General features: G+C 43.1%; 2 protein-coding genes across 3 annotated transcripts; both read left to right on the top strand.

Annotated features, from left to right (window-relative positions):
- Nucleotides 1–237: 237 nt before the first annotated feature.
- frmd8 (FERM domain containing 8) lies at nt 238–6,503 on the top strand (the record flags this gene model as incomplete). Of its 2 annotated transcripts, none has more annotated exons than XM_079237596.1 (10): nt 238–331; nt 520–687; nt 955–1,056; nt 2,381–2,439; nt 2,639–2,805; nt 5,020–5,235; nt 5,316–5,439; nt 5,612–5,761; nt 6,031–6,259; nt 6,391–6,503. In XM_079237596.1, 10 exons carry the CDS (start codon nt 241–243, stop codon nt 6,501–6,503), a joined length of 1,419 nt encoding a protein of 472 aa, XP_079093722.1. The 2 variants fall into 2 exon arrangements, with proteins under 2 accessions (XP_079093722.1, XP_079093721.1); XM_079237595.1 differs by having other exon boundaries at nt 241–328.
- A 3,855-nt stretch (nt 6,504–10,358) lies between these two features.
- On the top strand, nt 10,359–15,892 carry vps51 (VPS51 subunit of GARP complex; the record flags this gene model as incomplete). The annotated part of the gene is made up of 11 exons (XM_079237594.1): nt 10,359–10,550; nt 11,234–11,363; nt 11,476–11,622; nt 11,728–11,947; nt 12,527–13,436; nt 13,539–13,754; nt 13,916–13,999; nt 14,144–14,278; nt 14,383–14,504; nt 14,859–14,946; nt 15,031–15,892. The coding sequence occupies 11 exons, from the start codon at nt 10,359–10,361 to the stop codon at nt 15,289–15,291; spliced, it is 2,505 nt and encodes an 834-aa protein (XP_079093720.1). The 3' UTR covers nt 15,292–15,892.
- Between the last annotated feature and the right edge of the window lie 909 nt (nt 15,893–16,801).

Genomic DNA, 16,801 nt, shown 5'->3' with positions numbered 1-16,801 from the left:
GTCAGTATGTGCCAGCTGGATATTTATAACTTTGAGTTTCAGAAATCAGGAAGTTCAGTGTTGACAATGCAAAATGTGTCCCATGATTACACATGTAGATACAAGGAGGAGCACCTCATTGTGACATCTGTTCACCTCACAGCTACCACATATGTGAAGTTTCCATGTTCCTTTCTTTTTTATGAACGTTATGTTGCTGTGACTGCTTTTGAGTTTTGTCATTGTGTTTTCAGAGTAGAGATGGAAGGAGACGACTGCAGTTTTCCTCCAGATTCATCGGATGATCACTCTCAAAGAGGAAGTGTTGCTTCTTCTGCAACGCTTTCCCGTGGTACGGTGAAGCAGATGTTATTGTAACTCAAGGAGGATAAAATCACTTCGCAATAACATGCCGTATTTTATTTATAGCAAATTAACTTGGGACAAAGAAGATGAATTTTGATGTGGTCTTGTTTCACTTTGGCTTACTTTTGTTTTTATTTGTGTTTTGTTTCCCCCCCCCCCCCCCCCCCCACACAGCTCAAGATGTGCTTGTTTACATCTGTGGTGACAGCGCAGTGCACTTATCAGTAGAAGGACTCGGCAGTGTGTCTGTGCAGGAGTTGAGCCGCAGTGTTCGCGATGCTCTCCATATTCCTGAGTCTGCACAGGATGTTTTTGCCTTCTGGCTTTGTTCTCCACTGCTTGGTAAGAACTTTCACCCCCTCACTTTTTACACTCTTAAATGCTGCACATTTTCATCTGGCAATGTGTGTATGTGCTTCTATCTTCAAACGGTATTGTAGTCTGGCTACAAAACGTTACATATTACTCACGCATATATTTTCTCTTTAAATTATTGTACCGTATGCCGATGTTAACGGCGCCTGTCTCACAATAGCAAGCAACACAAGAATCGAGGAGGATATCGGACACATGTCTCTGGGTTACATTTGCCTCTTCCTTGCTCCTCAGAATTGCAGTTGAAGGCAAGGCATCAACCATACAAACTGTGTCGGCAGTGGCAGGACTTGCTGTATCGCTTCACTGAGGCCTCAGAGGAAGACATCTCACAAGGTGAGAGTTTATTTGTGTGCCGCTTTCTTCACATGCATCATGCAACTGCATTATTGTCTGCTTTCTGCAGTAAGCTAATGGCAAAGGCTCAGTAAGTGTGGAAAATTTAATTTAAATTAAGAAGTTTCTTTCCTGTATGTTGGTTTCCACTGCTGAACAGCAGATTATTTGTAAAAATTGTTGACAAAAAGATAAATTCAGGCTCAGTCACTACAGAGGCTTTCTGCTCACTTTGCCTTTTTCTTTAAAAACTCCAACAAAAAAAAGACTACATACTCCTAAGTCTGCACCAGAATAATGCTGTATCCACTAAACCACACATGACATGTGGCTTCTTATTTACTGCATGTAAATGTCAGTTTAAGAGTAACACAGTTAGCTCCAGTACAGTACACTCCCTGCCCTAAGCTTGTTTCTGTCCGTAACCTGGTTTCAAAACACAGTCATGCCAAGCACAGTCATGCCAAGCACAGCCAGTTTCCTTTTCTGCAGCTGTTCCCTGTGGATTTGTAGCTTACTTCTAAATGGTGTGTGCTTAGTAGCTTGCCCAGGGTAGAATTGCTGTCAGATTTGTTTGCTTGAAATAAAGGAAAGGAAAGAGAAGAGAAGATGTTGGTAAGCAGTAAACCGCTGTAACTAAGCAAAATATAACCTGGAACATGTAGGAAATCAAACAACATGAGGAGAAATCACTCAGAGAAAGAGAAGAGATTACACTTAGTGAATATATAATATTCAAATACTATAACTGAACAGTTACCACATTAGTTTCAACAACATATTCATACAGTATAGAGTAGATGTTTTGGGCTCTTTTTGATATTTCAAGCCTTAAACCTTTCACATCTTACATATGTTATTTTGAAGCACTTTTAGGGTGAGGGATGTTCACCATGGGAAAATCTGAGCGTTAAATGTTTGTTTATGTACAATGGTTAAGTTGTATGTTTTTAAATCAAATTACCATCCTCTAATACAGAAGGGGCCATGTAATATAATTATTGTTGATGTTGCTGGTCGGACTAAACAAACAACTGGTTACACTGCTGCAAAGAAAGGAGAAAAAAAACACAACATTGGCAGTTTACATAAATGTTTTGCATTATCATGTCAAGGCTGTTATATTTTTGCTGAATGCATTGGTCTCCCTCCCACAGTACAGGACTATGAGCAGAGGGGTTTTCCACCACCGTGGTTGTCACTGTATCCTCACTCCTCCATTCTAGGCACGCAGCTGAATATCACTCAGTGACGAACTAACGTAAAGCAGATACAGACTTTCTCCTGAACCCTAATCCATCATTGTCCTCTGCTTTTCCCTCAGATGAACCATGTCTCCAGTACCGTCGGAACGTCTTTTATCCTAAATCGAAAGAGCTGCAGGTACCATTAACCCTAATTCTGAGCAAGAACATTCAATAATATTACATGAGTGAAGCTTTAAGAACGGTCCTAAAAATAAACCAACTTAACTTGCAGAAGGCTGAGTGGGTTTTAAGATTGTTGGTTCATGTCTGAACGTTGTAGTTAGTTTTCCTGATGACTGATGGATAGTCGTTGTCGTCTTGACACTCCTGAGCAGATCGATGACGAGGGAGTGCTGAGGCTTCTGTACGAGGAGGCCAGGGGCAACATTCTCTCGGGTCGATACCCCTGCGACCCCGAGCACTGGACGGGTCTCGGAGCCTTGTCTCTCGCGCTCCATGAGGGAACTGGTCTGGACGGCCAACAATGTAGTACTACTATAAGGTACGTTAGAAAGGTTGCTGAAAAGAAATGAACATCAAATTCTGGATGTGGGTTTTGAAATGCTTTTGTAATTTGGAGTTTTATAGATAATCGTGTTGTCGACCCTTCAGTTTCTCTCAACGGAGGAGTTGAACATTTAGGGACATATGCTTATTTGCTCAGATGAAACCACTTGATGCTTGTTTTTTTTGTTGTCTTTTTACCTTTTAGTCAAAGCATGTTTATACAGAGCCTGGGAAGCGACTTGGAGAGGGAAAAATAATTGAAGGTTGGAGGAAAAAAAATGTCCTGTTTTTGTTTTTGTTTTTTTTGTGCAAGATCTCAATAGTTTTACAACATCTCACAAAATATGTTGGATTTTGGCTGCTGAAGCTGTCATGTTTTTGCCAAATGCATGCAATGCACCTTCAGTTTAATACTTTGCACCTTCAGTTGAAATTTGAGTAAGGATGTTGAGTGGAAGTTGGTAGGACTGTGTAGGAATCTCACCATGCGCACCTTCTTTGGTTAATGTAGCCCCTGTGCAGCAGCGGGACATGCTGGGTGAGGGTGAATATAGATCTGTGTGTGTGGTGGTTATTAAACACTCTCTCAGACAGTCACATCACTGGTCTCATAGCTCTGAAACGGCTATGCCGATCACAGTCAAGCGTGACAACAATGGCTCAGCAAAATGAAAAGCTTTCCCTTTTTTAACGACAATGTTTTGTTTGTGGTTGGTGTGCACATCGTTGGTGTTTCCATGTATTGACAAAGAAGTACATTAACCTTTTTTAATTTATTTCCTGTAATGTTTTGTTTTTTTTACACATCTTTGTCGCAAGATCTTGCAAACGTGTTTTTTTCCCCTCCCCCTCCTTGTCCGATCCCGGGCTCGGTGAGTCTAGCGGTTTCCTGCTGCTTCCAGTCTTTCTGCTAAACTAAACTGACCACCTCCTATTTCCCAGTCAGACGTGGGAGTGGTTTAACTGTAATCCCTGATAACTTGAAAGTGAGCCAGATGTGTTTTTCTAGTAAGATAATCAACACACACGGCATTCTTTTCAACACAAGATCCTCCTCGCCGTTCTGCTTAAATGGACTTTTTTAAGTTCACAGTTGACTAGGTAATATTTTTTTTTTTTTTTTTTTATAAATGAAGAAGTGTGTACTGGACCCTGCGGTCAAGTTTGTCAAATCATCAGGATGCCTTGCGTCAGCCAGAATGTAGTAGAACAAAATTGATGCTGTAAAATGCAAAACCCAACTCATGTCCATCAACCCACATATTCTAGAGAGCAGCTGGGAGATTAGGCAGCTTGAAGTACTTCAGCGGGAACATGTTATTTTATGAAAATCTACATGCATTGTGACAAAAGTTCAACAGTGCTGCTTTTGTTTTTTGGGGGCCTTGCGTTTTTCATATTTAACAGTCGTATTATGCCACAGGAGTGTTTTTCAGTTACTTGTTTGATTTTTAAGTACCAAACGCAAGGGCAATATAACGCCTGCAAGGGCAATTTTTGATTGGAGCGCGGTGGACATGGAAATGTATCTTCTTCTTTTTTTTGTAAAGCCTCTTGAGACTTGATTGTGACTAAAGGTCTGATAATTATAGGTCAAGGGCCGGTATATCACACGTGTGACTACACTGTTACTGCGGGGTGTAGTCACTGTTCTCATTTTAGGTTCTCGCATGTCGTAAGTTGCTTACAGTCTTGTTTTAATAAGTTTGTCTGTTGGTTCTACTTCCCTTTAACTATTCATAGCTTCATACTGGAAAGAAATATCGCTTTATTTGGTGTTGAATATTTTTTTTTAATCCAAAAAGACAATTAAAAGTCCACACTAACAAAAATAACCCCATTCAAATTTCAAGGCTAAAAATTGCTTTCTAGATTATTTTTTATTTTTATACGGGAGCGGTAGTAATTGAGACAAGGTCAAAATTCCAGCAACACTTGTACTGTTAAGCACTTTATTGTGAGACCAACACGTTTCAGCTTGTGGCCTTCATGAAACATTACGAAGGACCTTTGAATGGGTGGCATGAAAGGAAAAAATAATGCAAAACAAAGTTACATTGATGCAATCGGTTGTTTCAGCATCCTGTTAATCGTAAAGGCGAATCAAACGGTAGATGTATAAAATAATTTTACCTTAGATTAACCATAGTCTTGCACAGATGAGATGCAGTTAATGCATAATACAAAACGTCGCATCTGTTTCCCACAGAAAGAAGAAGCTGTCTTCTTTTCTGCCTGCACACGTTGCCATGGGGAGTGGAGGTTTGCTCTCCACTCTGAGAGGGAAGTCGAGCCGTCTGACGGGGCTGGAGCACAACCTGATGGAGGAGTACAGGAAGATCAGCACACCTGCTGGAAGCTCTGCTGAGCCCACGCAGCTCCTACGCCAGTACCTCAATACATGCCACGCTCTGCCTTACTACGGGTAAGAATCTGTGCAATGAGCCATTTATACTTAGCATTTTAATTAGCATACCTTTTAATTAGCTTTAACTACGCACACAGGTGCGGTTTCTTCTTCGGGGAGATCGACAAACCAGTGCAGGGAATTCTCCAAAGGGTCAAACGCAAAGCTGTCAACGTCGGGATCTGCCTGGAGGGAGTTTATGTAATGGATGCCAAAGAGAAGGTGAGCACTGCATTGCCTATACTACAACAACAACAACAACACAATGCCGTGTTTCTCACTTTGTGGGCACGTGTAATTGGATAATTGCTGTGCACACCGCAGATGTGTTTACAGCAGTTTTGTGTTGCTCTTCATGAACTTTAACCTGCTTTCTTTGAACATTTTCTCGCAGCACGTGCTGCTCGGCCTTCATTTCAATGAGCTTTCCTGGGACCACAGCTACCCGGAGGAGCAGGGCGACTCGCACATTCTGTGGCTGGAGTTCGATGGAGATGAAGACGGCACTCCTGTCAACAAGTTGCTTAAGATCTACTCAAAACAGGTAAGAATGCATTTGTGAAATGAGACTTTACAACATCATTTGATGAGATTAGATTGAACACAATAAAATCCCCTCACCAACAACAGATGGTGAAGAGATGTTATATAATGATATAGGCAGTAATGCCTCCAGGCCCTAATCCAAGGCTGGTAATCTGACCCTTTGTGTGCCTGGTGTTCAGAACTGGAGCATGGAAAAGGAACACAGCTATTAATTATGTATACACGTCTAATGCTCATTAGTGTTTCCTCTTTTCTTTCATCAACCAGGCAGAGCTGATGAGCGGATTCATTGAGTTCTGCGTGGAGCTGAAGTCGGCGACCGAGGGTGGCGCTGCAGCAGAAATGGACGGTGAGGTGAGTCCGCCTCAGCAGACTGCTGGGCAGGACGGCGGCAACAAGAACGGACGCGGAGAACGGCGCGGGATGCTCCGCAGGCAGAGCAGTGTCGTGTGCAGCCGGGTGCATTCACTTAACACCATCAGCTACGTGGACAACGGTGAGTCTAGTGGTTACCTTTAGTGGTCCAAGTTTACTTGCGTTATAATCTTTTGAGATTGAGCTACTTGTCTAAAAAAGACGATCTCCCTGTAGTAACTTCAGTTGTGTTTCTCCATCGTTGTCTTCCAGGAAAAGAAATCAAGCGCTTGAAGCCAAAAAGAGCCGCGTCCTTCTTCACCCGACAGGCGTCTGCTCCAACATACTCGGCCGTGCAAGTGACGGAGAGTCTGGAGCAGGGTTAGACTCGCTGATCCGCTCTGCCCCGTGCCTCTCGAAGACCAAACCTGAACACTGTATACTGAGAATTAAAGAAAAATAGACTCGGCACAAGTTCGAGACATTTAAGTGATAATATATGAACGTGCAAAGGACCAAGCGAGGGATCCAAGTGTGAGTGACGATATTTATCTTTTGAAGTTGTGTGTGTGTGTATATTAAGAGAGTACAGAAATGTGAAAAGCAAATGATCTTCGCCTTACAGAAATCCATAGACAACAACGCCAATCGATGAGTGTATTCTATCTCATGACAGGTTGTACCTTTCTGCAGCACTCTGGCGCGGTTCTTATTCAAAAATGTTAAACCTCATTAGAGTATAACCACTGCAATACCTTGTTTTACTCGTATCCGGGGTTGGACATCAAGTCCAATATATCCCCATCTCACAAACACTTTGTAAGAGTAACCACAAACTCTTTACCGTCAGCATGACAAACACTTTCAGGCGACGATCTTAAGGGCGGGTTCCCACTATTCTGCTTCTTCAAACTGCCGGTGCCTTGTTCTCACTTAAGAAGAGCAGTGGTAGAAAAGAAGCGAGGGTCGGTGTCACTGATTTGAATGAGTCCGTATGGGTGCACATTATCTGTGTTGTGGAAGTTCCTTGTAAGTACATGCTTTTAAGAGATGATTCATGTTTGAGAATATTTGCGGCTGGCTATCGTGGAGAGAAAGTGCTGTGGGACGTTGTGCTTAAAAAAAAAATCTAATTCCGCTGTGATTTTTCATTTGTAAAAGCGGATTGGCGTGAATGTACAGGATGAAATGGACATTTTACGGCATCCAGTCGTAGAGGATACAATTTATCAAGTCGTCATTGGGGAGCAGGAATTGATTTGCACCAATAAAAGAGTCGAGCACCACCCAAACGCTACAGTACAGCTAGTAAGATGAAGCAATTGAAAGCGCTCGTCTCGCAGTTTCTAGATCATACCAGGCTCTTATTCCTGCCACTGAATGGTTCGCATGTCATGTTCAAAGTTTAACTTTCAACTGGAAAATGGTGACATCCATTTGCAGGTCTTGACTTGACTTAAACTCGCTTGGTTGGACCTGATAAGCAAAGTAAAACTGATGCAATACCGTACTTGTGCAACTTCTGACACGACAGGAAAACGAGAAAAAGAAGATCCTTCCTTTGAAACCGTTATCAGGTTCCTCCGACTGACTCGTGAACAACTGCAACCTACTAAGTTTTGGTTAGTCATAGGAAATTGTTTTGTTCCTCGCAAACGCAATCATGGTTGACATTATTTGAAAAAAGGCGAGGAACACTATCTTTGTAGAAACGTGTTGCTGACTGTTGTTTTCAGCATTTTTTTTCCTTTCGCAATGGGTGATTTTAGTTTTAAAACAGGATCCTTTTCTCCACCGTTAAGGAACATAACTGCTTCAGTTTATCAGAAAAAATAAAGAAATCTATAATTTCTGAGCTCGAGCTTCACTAGACTACGTGCTCTGTGCACACGGCACAGACTACTCTGTTCAATCAGTCTGTACACCAAAGCGAGCCTGTCCAACGTGCTGCATTACCTTAACGCTCCAGAGAAAGACCTCAGCGGCCGAGTCCTCCCAAGTGTCTCTCTGAACTTCACCCTGATGCTGATGCAGGCAGATCCTGTCTTCGCTGTACATCTAACAAACGAGTTCACCTCACTAATGGCCGTTTCGACATCTGCCTTCCACGGATTTGAGATGCGGAGGCGTCATGTATTCTTCCTGATTCTCCTGAGCATGCAAACCGCAGCATATTTTTACTTTTTCTACGCTTGGACTTGTTATATGTCCGCTACCGACTGTAACCTACCTGCAGCAATGCAATATATTGTTGCTAACTTAACACTATGCATGTCACAATGTAGAATAGGCATTCCACATCAGATTACACATCAAGTGATACTGCACTATTGATACTAATATACTTTATGAACCTGTTTTTGTATTGTTTGTTGGCGTTTTATGAGAGAATATTTTGTATTTCATTTTCAAATACTTGTTGGTGTTCGTGCGCGACAATGAAATGAAGAAGTGGGGTCATTGAAAACGTTATCTTCCCATGCGACGACTTTGCAGAAGCATCAAGTGCCTTTTTGTTTGTACTGAGTTGGCATCTGAATGATTGTTTTGGTGCTCGGAAACCAAGAATAGACTGCTTTTGTTATTACTGTGGTTTGAGAGGGAAAAAAGTATTCGTTTTGTAATATATTTCCCACATTTTCCAACCATGCGTTTCATTCTCCCTAGCTTATGTGCATATGTTGATAAACTGGATAACTACACTGGGCTGCTGTTGAACAGTGTTTTGTGGCTCCTCTCAATGGAGTGGTCAGCCTGCCTTCATTAAAATATGTCTGTCTTTTAAGATAAATAAATGGATGCAAAGTGGGCCTGTTTCTCTGTAAATGTTTTTTTTAAAGTGCGTTTAATACTTGCAGCCTAAACGTACCGAAGCCATACGTCATTAACTAACGCTGTTACGTTGTGACTTTTTTTTTATTGAGGCGATATGTTTTGTATCTAAGTTTTGACCCGTTCTGCAGTAAGTGTTGTAAACTGCTGTTGATGTGAGTCCAGCAATGTTACACCTGCCGAAGGTGATGTTACAGAGTTTCAAGTCCCTTGTTGGAAACATTTTGTCCGACCTCCATAGTGATAACTCGGCAACCTATCAAGACAGGAATATTGAGCCCGTCAGTGAAAGGAGACGTATCGTCTTTTCTTACCATTTAGCCAATGACTCCTTACAACGAAAGCAACAACTGTCTCCTGTAACATTTCAACTTGATGGGGTTGGAAAATCATTTTAGTGCTAATTTTGGATGTTGGTTGTATATTGTGGGATTTAAGAGATTTAACTTTGATCGTGGAAATGATTTAACATGCACCTAAAATGTTTGGTATTGCAGATAAATAAGTGAATCAGAAGATTATGTCATTGTTTGTGAATTGTCCATGATGCAATATATAGTCTTTTGTTAGATTTTGAATCTTTGACCAATAAATAAAAATAGTTTCTCTTTAGATAAAAGCTGTATTTTTTTTTTAATGGTTTCTGTTTCTTCTTTTATTGATTCCTCGACAGAATTTCTGCCTCAGGTTTTGGTCTTATAATACATTGTTTTATAACAACCACAATTTAGCATCAGGAATTTATGATGAGTAAGGACGATCAGACTACTAAACTTAACTTTCAGCAGTTTTCAAAGTAGATTTTTTTTTAGCAGATATTCCCCAGCAGATATTTAGCAGATATTCCCAACAGCCACAGGAAAGAACATGGCTGGATTTTGTTTCATTTTTATTTTTTGTAATCTTCATGCAAATGAAATAAAGATGATTATTTATTTTTTGTTTCACATCATGCATACACACAACCAATTACGTTTATGCATTTTATTGAAGCAGTATCACTTCTGACAATCTAGAATAATATCAATATCCGTATCAATTTATTAAAATCTTTATATTTATTCTCAAAATTCAGTTGATTTCTGTGTAAAAATTGACATGCGCAGTAGTGCACTTCCGGACTGTCAAACAATACGTACCGGTTTTTATCTTGACTACGCTTACTCTTTGACGACGTAACACCGGATAGGCTACAAACCCGGAAACGATGACGATTTCAAGCTAGCTGCTTGTGTATCGGGAGTAATATGCCATTTTCCAATTAATTATTTGGGAAAGCGCTCTTATTAAGAGCACGCGACAAGTTAACGTTGTAAGGCAGTAGTTTTCAGTTCCCTCCTTCCAGCTGGACGCCCTCGTCGTCTGTGTTCATTGTCGCTTGTTCGTTTCTCAGCTGGCCAGCGAGCAGTATGGACGGTGAGGCGGACGGCTTGGTGGCGGGCTCCGAGTCGGAGGAGTCCGGCAGGAAGCGCCGGGTGCACGGCATGCTGAAGCTCTACTACGGGATGGACGAGGAGGGAAAGGCCGCGGAGATGGCGAAGTCCCTGGATCCCTGCGACATCAACGGGCCGCATTTTGACCACGAGGTTTTCCTCAACAAGGTGACCACTGCTGTCAAGTCACCTGTTTGCAGTGTGACAACTCACCCAATGGCCTCTGCAGCACCGTGTGCTACTGACGTGTTGTCAATATTAGTGGTTGCTGACACTTCTATGCATTGCTATAGGCCTGGTACCTTTTCTATAGACTGTTGTTAAATGACACAAACTATCATAACAATTACACTTCTTTCTTTTTTTTAGCAGAGGAGTCAATTTAAATAGTTGACATGCAGTCTCTTTCGGTGTGCCAGGGAATATGGACACCTGTTCAAATGCAGACAGTTGTCATTTTATACGATCCCCCCCCCCCAAAAAATCACAAGGCTAAGTGTGAAAATAATTCATGACCAAATGCATGTAACCAGTACTCATTCAACTGACATTACATCTCATGGAAATTGCACAGAAATACATGTACTGGCCATTTTCACCACATGATACACCCAATAACCAGTAAACGCACTGTAACTTTATTATTATTTTCTTGCGGTTGAATAGTTGTGATCAAATGCACAAATGTACAGGCAGTGGACGATAATTTAACACTGCTTTGGTTCAATCAGTTATGAAGAAACCTGCATATATAGCATGTGTATGTGTGTATATATATATATATATATATATATATATTATTTTTTTAATTTACATTTAAGTGTAATTGTGGGTTTTGTCTCCAAATGCAGCTGAGGAGGGAGTGCTCCCTTGCAGAGTTGATGGACCAGGAGACCTGCATGGTCAAGCAGATCCGCTCTTTGGACAGTGACATGCAGACGCTGGTGTACGAAAACTACAACAAGTTCATATCTGCTACAGGTGAGGGGCCAGCTCGCTCCCTGTTAAGTTGCTGCTGAAATGTTGTTGGGTTTCGTTGCCTCGTCCACATGTGGATCGCTGAACCATCCTTGCTTGTTTTTGTTTTTTCCAGACACCATAAGAAAGATGAAGAATGATTTCAAAAAGATGGAGGATGAAATGGATGGCTTGTCTGCCAACATGGCGGCAATCACAGAGTTCAGCGCTTGCATCAGTGGTACTCTGCAAGACCAGCACGCACAGATTACAAAACTCTCAGGTAGGTGTGTGTGTGTGTGTGTGTGTTCTGTGTGTTCTGTGTCAGGCTTGGGGGACTTCAAGGTGATTTATTTCCATATTTTTGTCTTGTCATTCTCCACCCCAGGGGTTCACACTCTGTTAAGGAAGCTGCAGTTTCTGTTTGAACTGCCTGCCAGATTAAATAAGTGTCTGGAGCTGCAGGCCTACGCGCAGGCGGTGAGATCGCACCGCCGTGCTCGCTGTGTGCTGCAGCAGTACAGCCACCTGCCCTCCTTCAAGGGAATTCAGGACGACTGTCACGCCATCATGGACAAGCTGGCACAGGAGCTGCGACAGAAGTTCAGGTGGGAATCTCGACACATACATTCCCATTATGGACTCTTCTCTGAAGAAACATAACACATAGGAGTCACGTTTTAACCATAGAAATAAATATAATAAAAGGAATGAATAAATAACAAATGACAAATCCTCTTTTATTCAAACTTCATTTCGACTATTTCCATTATTTTTGCCCTGATTTCACTCAAACTAATATTGGCATTTTGCTACATTGTATGTTGCGGACATTAATGCTGAAAAGTAATAAAAAAAATAGAGGTTAGAGGTTTTATCGTTATTGAATATTGCACATTTTAATTTCAAAATGTTTAAAGATCACAATCAGAACCATTTATTGCCATGTATGTTTTCACATACAAGGAATTTGTCCTGGCGGGAGGTGCATAACATTAAACAATAAACAGAGTGCAAGAAATGGGAGCATGAAATATACAATTACATCTACAATGAAGTTAAAGTGCACAGACAAAACAGATAACAGTACTTAAGGTGGAATGTGAAATATTTAAATATGAGGTATGGAGATGCATTTATTTCCTGTAGATCAACTCTTTTTACCCGTTTTTTTTTTTGTCTTGAAGGGATGGTGGGTCAAGCGCTAAAGATTTATCCGAGTGTGTGGAGCTGCTGCTACAGCTGGATGAGCCAGCCGAGGAGCTCTGCGATAAATTCCTGAGCCATGCGAGGTCTCGACTCGAGTCGGACCTCCAGGGTCTGGAAGCAGAGATAAGGCCGTACCCGTCCGCCCCAGCCGTGAAAGATGCTTCTGCACGCAGGCTGGCGTCTCCTGCAGCCGCTGGATCTCCGACTGATAACGCCCCTAAACCGAGCGCAATCCCTTCTCCCACCTGCAACACTGACATCCTGGAATTCATCGACAGGGGCTGCAATGAATTTGTCAGCAGCTTGTGCTTAGTGATCACATCCTATCAGGAACTGTTTATCAACCACGCTCAGAAAGGCGAGCTGGTGTCCAAAAACATCCCCCAGATGGCGAGCGGCAAGTTGAACGCCTTCGTGGACGATCTGGCTGCTCGGTATTTCTCGCTCGTGGAGCAGAGGATTCAAGAGGAGAAAGGGGTCGGAGACAACTCCCTCCTGGTCCGCGCGCTCGACCGCTTCCACCGCCGGCTTCAGGCTGTAACCAAACTGCTGCCGGGCTCCGCCGTGCCGAACCAGGGGACGGAGATTGTGATGCGGGCCGCGAAGGAGCGCGTCAAGCAGTACCTCTCGGCCCTGCAGAGCTTCTACATGGACAGCTTGACGGACGTGCGGCAGGCTCTGGCGGCGCCGCGGCTCACTGTGGCCAGCGCGTCAGTAGGCGGAGGTCTTCTCGGGGGAATGGCCTCCGGCAGAGACGCTCCGAACAGCCTGCCGGAGCTGCTCTCCTCCCTGTCGGCCTCTATTCTCAATCAGATTAAGTCGGTGTTGGCGTCGGTGCACCTCTTCACGGCGAAGGACATTGCGTTCTCCAACAAACCGTACTTTAAGGTGAATAGTTGTTTATTTTGCCAGTGTACCAGAATCTTTTTTATTTCCCACTCTACCCCATAGTGAGAGTGACCGCTGTTCCCGTCTGTCTTCTCCTCACAGGGTGAGTTCTGCAGCCAGGGCGTCCGTGAGAGCCTGGTGGTGAGCTTTATAAAGTTTGTGTGCCAGTCTTCTCGGCAGTTTTGCGACAGTGCAGGAGACAAAGGAGGTTCGACTCCTCCGGCCCTTCTGTTGCTGCTGTCTCGCCTCTGCTTGGACTACGAGACCTCTACGATCTCCTACATACTCACTCTCACAGATGAACAGTTCCTCGTGCAGGTAAATGGCCTGTCACCTTATGAACGCAGCGCTGCGGCACGGCACAAAAGGCCAAATTGCACGTATTCTTTGTAGTGTTTCCATAACATGAAATTCCTTGACATATATTTCACTCCTTGAAGGTAACTTATTTGACTAAACCCAGATATTCTCCTTCTCAGCACCACAGTCCTGTGACACCTGTCACAACGTTATGTGCAGAAGCCAGAGAGGCAGCACAGAAACTGTTGAACCATTATGTAAAGGTAGGTAACGGTGTTCACCTCCAACATTCACGTAGTTACCTTTCTCACTGAGGGAAAAGAGAGACATCCATGCAAAAAAATTATCCTCTCACAAATTTGTATAATTTGTTGTGTGTTTTTTTTTTTTTTTTTTTTTTTTTTCAGGTTCAGGGCCTGATTATCTCCCAAATGTTAAGGAAGAGCGTCGAAACGCGAGACTGGGTGAACACCATCGAGCCACGAAATGTCCGCGCCGTGATGAAGAGAGTAGTGGAGGACACCACCTCGATCGACGTGCAGGTCACAGCTCGCTCACAATGTGCAATCATGTGCTCATGTCCACTCGTCATGCTTTCACCACCGTGCATGGGTCCGTCTTATGAACCGTCTCTGCTCTACCACAGGTCGGCCTTTTGTATGAAGAAGGCGTGAGGAAAGCGCACAGCAGTGACTCCAGCAAACGGACGTTCTCCGTCTACAGCAACTCGAGGCAGCAAGCCCGCTACGCCGCCAGCTACACCCCGAGGTAAACGAGGCCGACGAATACACCGACGACGGGACGAAAGGAAGTGGGTTTGTTTTGGTTTAATGACAGTGTTCTAATTTGTTTACCACATAATAGACTCTATCCGGGTGACAACGAACAAGTGAAGTCAAAAACATGGCAATCTAGGCCGTCAAAAGTGTTCTTGAACTAAATCTAAAGCCAAGATGCATCCCTACTCCCAGTGTGTGCGTTCATACGAACAAGACAGACAGCAAATCTGTATCGCATCCTTCACTTTTACTGCAGGGGGGACAATTGTTACTGAGTGGTTATTAATCATAAGAATAAGGTCATTGTTCTAATTGTGGATTCACTCGACTGATCTGCCTGCAGTGCTCCCATGGATACTAATCTACTGAGCAACATACACAAGCTGTTTTCAGAGAGGATTGACATCTTCAGCTCGGTGGAGTTCAACAAGGTGAGTGCGGGTTCTTCGTCACACGGTATAGTGTTGCCTTCAGTGAAAATACTTCTCTCTCACACAGCCCTTCCCTGTCCCCAGGTCTCCGTGATAACGGGAATTATCAAAATCAGTTTAAAGACATTCCTGGAGTGTGTTCGCCTGCGCACCTTCGGCCGTTTCGGGCTGCAGCAGATCCAGGTGGACTGCCACTACCTGCAGATGTACCTGTGGCGATTCGTCTCCGACGAGAATCTGGTGCACTTCCTGCTGGATGAGATAGTGGGGAGCTCCGCCCACCGCTGCCTGGATCCCGCCCCGATGGAGCAGAGTGTGATCGAAGTCATCTGTGAACGGGGTTAAAGCTCCAAGTGCAGCTCAGACAGCTGGTCTTCTCCAAACACCAGATCACTCCAGACAGAATTACAACATGCACTGGAATCGTGCATCCAAATTTAAAGACTCTCTCTTGCATAATTACTGGTAACTGTTCAATGTATTGATCCAGATTCACACTCTTACTGTAAAAGTGTACTTTAACTACTGTAAGAATATCAAGAAATCTTCCAACACTAAAGAAAATCAATTATTGCATTTGAGATGGATCAACATTACATTCCTGGCACTTGCCATACAAAGTGTGCATAAGCCTTGAGTACTTGGGTTTAATATTACAATAGTAAGAATATGATAAAAGAAACCCCTCTCATCTTGCCTATCTGCAAAGATAGAAAGAAATATATTATCCATGATAACAGCAGAACTTTGCAGCACATGTTGTCCTTGAGGGAAACCTGTTTAACGTGAATGCAGAATATGAATGACTAAAGAGAAAAGTTGTGTCCTGTGTAAATCTACTGTATTATTACATTCTTAGTTGTTTTTTTTGCTGAATAATTTGCAATCTGAATGCCATCTGATTATGTAATCCATGTCTAGCATTAAAGTAACGACAGTAGATTTACTGTAACTCTTGCCTTGAGGTGAGTTTATTTTCTGTGCCTCTTTAACAGATAAACGGTACGTTAGGAATGGTTCCCCACTTCCTAACCCACTTACCCCTTTGAGTTCAGCCTACATTTTTTGGACTAATTGTTTGACTTTCATGTATCGTGCATGGTGGTGAATGCTTTTGCTTTGAAAACATCTGTCAACAGTCTGAGCAACACCTGGATCAGCATTGAAAATCGCTTCTGTGTTAATTCCTGCTATTCAGAGACGGTGCCACGGCTGTGTTAAAATGATTAGTTATATAAATTGTGTTTATGTGTAGAAGGTTAGAAGAGGTCCTAGTGACTAATATTAACCAGTCGACATATAAGGATTAGTATTCGAGTGCCTGTTATTGGCTTATACATTTCCTATAAGTCACTATTCCTAAATCATGTAAACAAACAAACATGAAAGATTTCACAACATCTGCAGCCAGTCCTCGCTCGACTCTGCACTGTCGCCACCTGAGGAGCTAATTTGATTGGCCCAGCCGCCTTGGCCCCACCCTCTTCTGATGACAACGGAAGGATCCGATTGGCTCAGAGGCAGCTTCGCGTTGTTCTACGTGTTTCGGGGGCGTTTCCGTCCGCAAGGCTGCTGGTTGGGCTCATTGATTGGAATAATCACCTCAGTCCCATCTCCACCTCCATGCTTTACGCCGGTAAGAGCCTTCACTGTATTTGCTGTGTCCCAAGACACACATATCTATATTACTCTGTAGTTTCCTGCTAAAACCGGTGTTTCTCTCGCGCTCGGATCCGTCCAGACTCCGCAGGTAAAGAGACAGAAACACCGTCTCACGTTTCACAAGAGAGGAACCGACCTGAACTTTGTCTCGGTGCTTTACGACTCCAGGCGCATATTACAACACTGGAATACT

Source organism: Taurulus bubalis, assembly GCF_910589615.1.
Source record: "Taurulus bubalis genome assembly, chromosome: 2".
Lineage (NCBI taxonomy): Eukaryota > Metazoa > Chordata > Actinopteri > Perciformes > Cottidae > Taurulus > Taurulus bubalis.
This window is presented reverse-complemented; position numbering and strand designations above follow the sequence as displayed.